Raw genomic sequence first — 9,195 nt, forward strand, 5'->3', positions numbered from 1 at the left:
TGACCCTAATAAATGTGCAATTGCTCCAAACCTTATTTCCTCATCACAAGATCTCTCCTTATTAAAGATGCAAGAGAGGGGCAGCTGGGTAGCAGAGTAGACGGAGCACCAGACCTGGAGTTCAACTGTGACCTCAGACGCATCCTAGCTGTGTGATCCTGGCCAAGTCACCTAAGCCCTTGCCCATCTGTCTGAGAGTTGTTACTAAGGCAAAAAGTAAAGGTTATTAAGAAAAAAGATGCAAGGGAGCTTGGAGATGATCTCATTTTTTTAGATAAGGAAAAAGACTTGGGAGAAATTACTTATGGTCACATGGGGAGTAGGGGATGGAAGCCAGACTGGCCGGGAATCTGACTTTCCTGACTCCTGCCCATCCTACCTTTGCTCTTCCCTCTTTTCTCTGGGAATAATCATTCTCCTATTCCCTACATCAAAGGCTGTTTTTTTAATGAGGACCAAATGAGATAGTGTATGCAAAGGGCATTGTATCCCCAAAGCACTCTATAAATGTAAGCTATTATTATTTCCAATGGGGTGTTCTCATATCTCGCCTCTTCCTCCCTTTCCCCAATATCTGAGAAGGCTCCTCCCTAGTTCCTGTCCTGACCCAGATCTGGGGCCAGAAATGCCCCCTGGGAGAACTGCTCTGAACCGAACCTCCGGATAACCATTCAGTGCCATCTCCATCTCCCCAGTTCCCAGAGTCACCCCTCCCCCCCACCCCCAGATCTGGTTCGACTCCCCAAACCCGAACAAGGTGGCTCTCCAGACTGAGGTCCTGGGAACTGGTCCACAGGGAGGGGCCGAGTCTGTCTGGATAGTTAATGCTCATTGACTGAAAATTGTAGAGTGCAGTGTATGTCTCATGGGAAGGCTGGGTAGTCAAATGGCCAGAGATTCACCCGAGTGGCTGGAGATTGCAAATCTGCTCTGGACTTCTCCTGGGCAAGCCCTATGGCCCAGCCTGCCCCAGCCCCTGCCCCAGGAACAATGGCCTTAAAGGACTTTGTGTTGGGAGCCCACCCAGGCTCCTTCCCTAGAGTAAGCCCAGGCTAGTTTCTCACACATGAGCTTTGCCCCTGCTTCTTCCTGGAGAGCCAGCTTAGGATTCCATCACTCCAGACAAGACTCCAGAGGCCACTCTGAAAGCCACCCCCCCAAAAGCCCCCCACTCCAAAGCAAAGGCACACCCATCAGGCTTGGGAATGGAGGATGGTACTTCAAGGCAGATGTATGTCTAGACATGCCCCAAACCCTGTGTGCCCCGGGCTGGGAAGGAGGCTTGGGAGAGAGCCTCTGGGATTTTCTACTGATATCAAAGGCTCACTCACTGCCCAGGAGACCCAGAGCTCTATTTAATTAGTCAATCAACAAGCATTTATTAAGGCATGTGCTTTGTGCCCAAGAGACAAAGACAAACCTGAAACAGCCCCAGCTTTCTATAGAGGGAGATAGCAAGGACACATATAGTACAAATTAACAAATAGGAGGGGGGCAGTTGGGTGGTTCAGTGGATTGAGAGCCAGGCCCAGAGATAGGAAGTCCTGGGTTCAAATGTGAGCTCTGACAGATCCAAGCAAAGCAGTCCCTACCCTCCAGCACCATTTATTCTAACTTGGGCTATATACATAGATAAGTGACTAGTTGGACTTTGGAAACCCTGGGTTCAAATGTGACCTCAGTCACTTCCTGGCTGTGAGACCCTGGGCAAGTCACTTAACCCCTATTGCCTAGCCCTTACCCCCCTTCTGCCTTAGAACCAAAACACAGTATTGATTCTAAGATGGTAGGTGAGAGTCTTAACAAAAAAACAAAAAACGAGATAATGGGGGAGAAGAGTCAGGGAAGAGTCAGGGAAATCTCTGATTTCCTTCAAGACAGCTCTTCCTGAAGTCTCGGATAGCTCCCACCTGGGAGTGCTTCCTGCATCCCTCACAGGCCCCTGGTATCCGTTTTAATATCTCTATTAGCTATGAGAATGTTGATGATAAAAATTTCTATAGGGCTTTAGTTAACGTTTGTAAAGTTCTTTATAAATGCTAGCTCAACTGACCTTCAAGAGAGGTGTCTCGACTGTCCCCATTTCTTTCAGTCAATTCTCATCTTGACTCTGTGATCCCATTTCTTGGCAAAGATGCTGGAGTGCTTGTCCATTTCCTTCTCCAGCTCATTTTACAGATGAGGAAACTGAGGCATGCAGGGTGAAATGACTTGCCCAGGGTCACACAGCTAGTACGTGTCTGAGATCACATTCGAACCCAACCTTTCCAAACCCCGCCTAGTCACTTATCTATGTATATAGTCCCAGTTAGAATAAATGGTGCTGGAGGGCAGGGCCTGCTTTGTTTGGATCTTGGTCCAGGGCTCTGCACTGAGTAGGAATCTAAATTTGCTTGCTCGGATTGCCTTGGGAAGGTCTCCACTTAGGAGGTGGTATTGCTCCCAAGATCTCCTCACACTTCAATAAAGCACCTCTATTGTCCCTGGTCTGGGAGAGTTTACATTTTGAGGTGGGGTAAGGGTGGGGGTGGGGAAAGGATGCAAAGACACAAAAGAAGAAAAACAAAGTGACTGCCTGTGGGGAAGATCTGAAGAATGGGAAGGGGGAATCTGAAAAGGCAAGGGAGGACCACCGGATCACTTTAGATCCTCTCTGAGACCCACTTGGCGCCCAGCTGATGTAATACTGGGAAGGATTTCATCTTTATCCTCCTGCCCTTCCCCCTCGCCTGGACCCTAGGGTGAGCGAGCCGGCCAGGAGAGAGCCTGACAGTGTCCACCAAGCTGGAATGGAATCTGCTCCCTCATGATGAAATCCACCCCTTTTATTGCACTGTTGGCGCCCCCCACCCCACCCCAGTCCTCTCTACTTCCTCTGGTCACTGGTCAGAAGAGTTATAGTTCTGTTGTTTGTTTGTTTTCCATCATCTTTGTGACCCCATTAGAGGTTTACTCAGCAAAGATACTGGAGTGGTTTGTTCTTTCCTTCTCCCGCTCATTTGACAGATGAGGAAACTGAGGCCAACAGGGCTAAGTGACTTGCACAGGGTCACACAGCTAGTAAGTAATTGAGATGAGATCCAGCACTCTATCCACTATGCTCTCTAATAAGGAGTGTCTGGGGCTTCTTTCTGTAACCTAAAGGTTATTTTCAACTCCCCATCACTTGTGGATGAGGAGCCCCACATAGGTATCCTTCACAAAGTCTCACTCACAAAGCAGGATTTGTTTGTCCCTATTAATAGCTGCTCCTCCTAAAAATGTCCCACTTACTCGCCATTTTCGGTAGAGCTGGCTTTCTCATTTATTCTTTGAGGCAATAAACTGATGAGGCTCTTGCTGTGCTCGGCCAGATGCTTTGCTATGCACTGAGGATACCAAGATTTATTTCAGAGTATTCCTGACTTCCAGGGGCTTACGGTCTAAGGGAGGGGGAGGCATAAAAAGACTAGTGGTTCCTGGCACATCATAGCCATGCGTGCATGCTCACTGATTCATGGGAAGTAAAATGAGATGAGGGAAGGATGTGGACAGTGTTGTGAAAAACTGAGAAACGGGTAATCTTTCAGCTGCGAAGCAGAAACAGCTTCAAGGATTTTCTGCCAACCCCTTTGACTTGACTCATTTTCTCTTCCTTTCTCCATCTTCACTGGAGTTCCTAGTCCTGACGTCTTTATCATGTCATGTGAGTATAAGTTACTCATCCCCATGGGAGCCAGTGACACAGCCACAGGCACCCCCAATTCCTCATCCCCAACGCCTCTCTCCTCTTCCCCAGGAGGAGTACCAAAGTGAACCATCTGCTTGCCCCCAGTTCTTTTCTCCAGGCCAGAAATTGATTCTGCTGGGGAGAGCTGGACAGAAACAAGAAATGAGCTAGAGAGGAGGAGAGGCAGACGTTGGGTCCCTGGAGAACGGCAGTCCCATCACCAAGTGTCATTCCAAAGCTGGTTCTTAGGGGAGGAGGCTTAGTGTTATGCCTCAGTTTCCCCAACTGAGGAATGCCTCAATGACTGCGGTGCCTTGTTCTCCTGGCTCATAGCCTATTCTTGGCAGGGTAGCTTGGGTAGACACTTTGTCCTTTAAAAACTCTTTTAGGGAGGGGGAGTTGCCAGGAGCAGCCGAGGCCTGAATCCCTGGAAACTGCTTAGTGGCCTGGCATCCTGCCCACCTGCCTGCCAGCTTTGGGGAGGTCATCTAATCTTGTTAGTTCCCCTCCCAGAGCTGGTGAACTGTCTTATGCAAATCCTGCTCCAGCTGCCTTCAGGGTCCTGGTGCTCCCGATTATGTCTTTAAATAAATAAAGGTCTCCCACCCTCGGAATGGACCCCAGCCTTCCCCGTGGCGTGTGAGCGCGACCCTCCGCCAGCGCTAACCGCGGTCAACCCAGATTTCCTGCAGCCCAGTCTGACTGATGAAACCTATCGGTCCCATTGCAGCCAGTGGGGGTTTTCCCTTCGATCTAGGTCCCGGGTCATGACGCAATACTTTGAGGCTTTTACACAAAGCCTAGCCTGAGAGCAAGAGCAGGTGGGCGCTAGGACCCAGCGGAGGCGCCTGGCCGTGGTGGCTAGCAGCTGGTCGGGGCACCGTTTGCCCCGATCCGGCTAGAAGCCTGCAGAAGCTTCGCTCTGTGCTTCTGTCTGTCTGTCTGTCTCTAGGGTTTCTCATTGGTCATGCTCTCAAGGAGAGACAAGAGCCGTCTGTGCCCTGCTGTAACAAACTCTCATGCCACCCACCATCCCCCCCCAATCCTCTCCTGGGGTCGGGATGCACGGGAACACTGGGGCGGGGGAGAGGGAAAGATAGGTGCTTAAGGTGTGGAGGTGGGGGGGGCATCTATAAAAGGCCCCTAGAGTTTTCAGGATTCATGACGCCTTAAAGGGGGGAACCCTCTCCCCAGAAGTAAACGTTCCACTCTCCCAGGAGCCATCCCACTCCCTCGCCAATGGGCTGCGACCAAGTAACGGCGGGTGGGCTTGTTTGCTGGTGAGGAAGGGGTGTGTAATATGGGGGAGGGGGAAGGGGCGTCTTGAGAAGTTGATTGACACCCACTCCCCTTCCCCCTCCAGCTCTGCACAAAGAGCTACCCCCGCCACCAGGAAAGCATCCCCTCATCTCCCCGCACCCCATCATCCTTTCTTGGATAGAAAAATTGGATGGGGCCAGAGCGGCGGGCGGGCCAAGATCTCGAAGGGTTAAAATGCGCTGAGTTCAGCTGCTTATCGCCGTGCCAGCCGGGTTCCCACGAACGCCCACCCCTGCACCCAGATGTGACCGCAGTTGGCACGGGTTCCCGAGAGCTGCTTTCTTTGCAACAGTTCCACCCCCGTGCTCCTTCCAGGTGAAGGCGGAGGTCGCCAGCCCCCTCCCTCTTATATGCCCTTGCTCGGCCCCCCAACCCGGTCGCCCCACTCCCTCAGCAGCCGGGCCCTATAATAAACAAGTCTTTCCTTGATCCTCCCAGGCTCCCAGGCCGAGCGTGCCCCCGGGGACCTTGGCAGCTGCAGCTAGGGAGCAGCAGGACTGACCCGGAGGGGGCGTGGCCAGGCGCTCAGGCGGGGGGGCGGGGGAAGCTGAGAGCACCGGTTGCTGTGGGGAGAGGGAAGGAGGAGGGGCCCCGGCCGCTGTCACCAGGCAGGAGAGAACGTTGCGAACGTGCGCCCGGTTCTCATTGGTCAAGCTGGGCCACACTCCCGGATCGCAATTGGGCGGCCAGGAGGCCCCGAACTCTGGCTGGGTAAGAAGGCGTGGCCTCGCTCCTCTCAAGCGATATAATAGGCGAAGCCTCCGGGCTCGGGCTAGAAGAGCAAGGGGGAGGGTAGAGTGGGAGGGCAAGCCTGGGCATCTCTCGTTCACTCTGCTTCATTGTAAGAAACTCGGGGCTCCTGATCCATTCAGTCGCCCGCTAGCCGTCCTTGTCCACAGAGGCTCTCGCCAGGTTTCCCCGGTAAGTGCTCCCAGGCCCCTATACCTCCCCTGTCGGGACAAGGGCGCCCCGGGTCCGAAGCATCCATCCTTCTGGGTCCCTCTCTCCCCGGGGGCAGGGGGGAAGGGAAGGACGTGCCAGCCCCGGGACTGACCCCCGCGTCCGTGTTCCTCTCTCCCTGCAGCGCCTCAAGCCCGACCTCGTCCGTGGGTCCCTCCCTCTCCTGTGCCTTGAACCTGACTCCAGTTCCGCAGACGCGGCTGCGGCAGAAGGTGCCAGCCATGCCAGGGCTTTGGGATCGCTTCTCTTCATCGTCTTCCTCGCGGCCGTCCACCCCGGACCAGCCGCAGCAGCGCTCGGCCTGGGGAACGGCGGCCCGAGGAGAGGGACTTGGCCGCTGCGCGAGTCTGGAAAGCTCCGACTGCGAGTCGTTGGACAGCAGCAACAGCGGCTACGGCCCCGAGGAGGGTAAGTTGGAGCCCAGGGAGGAGCAGAAAACGGGCTGAGGGGGCGGGGTGCTTCCCTGGAGGGCAGAGCAGAAAGGGTTAACCATTCGCCTCAGTCGCCCTACTTGCTGCCATCCGCCGCTCTGCCTTCTTTGGAGGGAGGGTAGCATTCTGATGCGGAGAGGCTGGAGAGAAACTGAGGCTAAGGAGGAGCTCTGGGGGGGTGTGAGTGATAACCAGAGAGCCTTCCCCCGGCGCTTTAGACATTAGAAGCTAGCTCCGCCCCCTTTCTCAGCCTCCCCACTTTGTCCCTGGATTATTTGAGCTGCGCCCGCTCACCCTCCTGAATGTTCTTTCCAGATTCTGGGTACATGGACGAGGTTTCGCTCCCCGATTTTGACCTGCTCAGTGACCCAGAGGATGAGCATCTCTGTTCGAATCTGATGCAGCTCCTCCAAGAAACCCTGGCCCAGGCCAAGCTGGGCACCAAGCGCCCAGCCCGCCTTCTGATGCCCAGTCAGCTGGTGGCCCAGGTGGGCAAGGAGCTCATGCGCCTGGCCTACAGCGAGCCCTGCGGCCTTCGGGGTGCCCTGCTGGATGTCTGCGTGGAGCAAGGCAAGAGCTGCCACAGCGTGGAACAGCTGGCCGTCGACCCCAGCCTGGTGCCCACCTTCCAGCTGACCCTGGTGTTGAGATTGGATTCCCGACTCTGGCCCAAGATCCAGGGACTCTTCAGTGCCGGACCCTCCTCCTTCACTCCGGGCTTCAGCCAGTCCCTTACACTGAGCACCGGCTTTCGGGTCATTAAAAAGAAACTGTACAGCTCGGAGCAGCTCCTCATTGAAGAGTGTTGAGATCCTGGCCTGGGCTTCTCCTGCCCCCTACCCACGGGACACTTGCCAGGGGGAATGGCCACTTCTGAGGACACAAGCTCGCAGTGGGGAGGGCACGGAGCTTGCTGGGTGGAAAACTGACTGGGCCACCACAGAGGGAGGCGCACCTTGGGGGGGGGGGTCACCCAGAGTCCCCAGGTGCTGAGGGCAGGTGGCCGATTTGGGAAGGTAGAGCTGGCTCCTTCCCTTTGGGGGGGGAGGAGGAGTATGGGATCTGCAGATGCCCCAAGGGGCCAGCCACATTCTCCAAACTGATATGTAGCATGAATTTCCTTATTTTATTGTTATTATTGTTATTATTACTGACAGTGAAGATGACATGTAGTGGGTGTTGACGTTGTGGAGGCCAGAACCGAGCAGCTGGCCTGTGTGGGTCCTGGCCTGTTTGCAAAGGGGTTCGGGGTACAGTGTGCTTGTGTTTAACAGGGTGGGTTGGGGTCCGGGAGTTAATAGAGGATTGTTCTGTCGTTTTTGTCCTGTGTGACTTAAAACCAGGGTCTGAAGGGGCCAAGTGTGTATGTTTTTGGTTCAGCTTCACTACTACTGACCTGTTTTTAGGCAGCTATCTTACAGACTCGAGAATGTAAGAACACAGGAAGAGTTTGGGTGTTGGGGTCTCTAGAGATCTTTTGACACTTGAAGAGGGGGGAAATGACTGCTGGGAGCTGCGTCCAGCCTTCTCTGCTTCTGATGAGGGAGCTGGGAGGTGCTGGGGCCAAGCAGTGGGGGTGGGGGCTGGAACCCCCTCCCCAAAGTAGTGCCATATGGGGCTTCCATCTAGAACCGTTTACGGGAATACACTTGATGTTCAAGTATTAAGACCTATGCAATATTTTTTACTTTTCTAATAAAAACAAGTTTGTTACATGTTTTTGTCCTTTGTACATCTCTGTTACGTAGGGGTGGGAGTGTCTGCAGTGGACTGAGAGGATGCTGCATCATTTTCCATCTTAGGGTGCCCTCCTCTGCATGTGTCCATTCCCTAGTGCCCTGTCCACAGATAATGACCAGGAGCATCTCCATTCTATCCCTAGAGGTGCAAAGACTGAGATCCTCTCCTTAGAATACTTCAAGCATATAGGAATCCTCCTCCTTGCTGAGGGAGGGCTAACCTCATCCTAGGTTAAGATGACTTCCTGGGCAGATGTGAGCCTTTCAGGAGAATTTATTTGGCAAACGAGTCCATGTAGGTTGACTTCTCTCCACTGGAGATGCTCATTACCAGGATGGGAAAAGTGGTATCTGCCCCTTCCTAGCTGAGGCCAATTATCGGGTGAAGGATAAGTGGCTATAAGACCTTCGATGGCTCCCCATTACCTACAGAATCCTGTCCAAGCTGTTCATTCTAGGCTCTCCATATTAGCTTTTGACCTCTTCAATCCTGTGACCCCACCCCAGGAGCCCTCTGTTTCAGCAAAGCCAAAGATCCCAGCTGATCTCTTTGCTTCTATTTTTCCCCCACCATAACTCCCTGCCCCCAAGTTCTTCCTTCCCATTTTCTAAATCCTACTTGATCTAACTTAACTTCTTCCTTAAAAACTTCACCCAGTTCAATAAGGTTGTAGCATTAAAGAGATCGTTGGAGACCCATTGGGAAGGGAACAGGCATTTATTCATCTTATGTGCTTAGCCATTTACAAATAATCCTCAAACACTGGAAAGTAGCTTTTGAATTAGAAAGAACCTTGAGGCCCAGTCCGATCATACTGGAGGGTCCAGCCTTCTAGAAATGGACTTCTGGGGCTCACAAGTGAAGTGACTCGCCCAAGGTCACTAAGGATTTTGAATCTGGAACCTCTCAACCCATATTCCTTGCCAAACTCCCTTCTCTCCATACAGTAATAGGCTGAACCAGTCATGCCATCTTTAGTGTCCCTTAACTTATTCCATAGACCCCAATGATTTCCCCGTCAAGACTTGTACAAGC

General features: G+C 53.1%; 1 protein-coding gene across 1 annotated transcript; it reads left to right on the forward strand.

Annotated features, from left to right (window-relative positions):
• Nucleotides 1-5,691: 5,691 nt before the first annotated feature.
• DDIT4 (DNA damage inducible transcript 4) lies at nt 5,692-8,135 on the forward strand. Its single transcript, XM_001362223.3, has 3 exons — nt 5,692-5,950; nt 6,114-6,397; nt 6,736-8,135. The coding sequence occupies exons 2-3, from the start codon at nt 6,211-6,213 to the stop codon at nt 7,227-7,229; spliced, it is 681 nt and encodes a 226-aa protein (XP_001362260.1). The 5' UTR covers nt 5,692-5,950; nt 6,114-6,210; the 3' UTR covers nt 7,230-8,135.
• Nucleotides 8,136-9,195: the final 1,060 nt, after the last annotated feature.

Source organism: Monodelphis domestica, chromosome 1, assembly GCF_027887165.1.
Source record: "Monodelphis domestica isolate mMonDom1 chromosome 1, mMonDom1.pri, whole genome shotgun sequence".
Lineage (NCBI taxonomy): Eukaryota > Metazoa > Chordata > Mammalia > Didelphimorphia > Didelphidae > Monodelphis > Monodelphis domestica.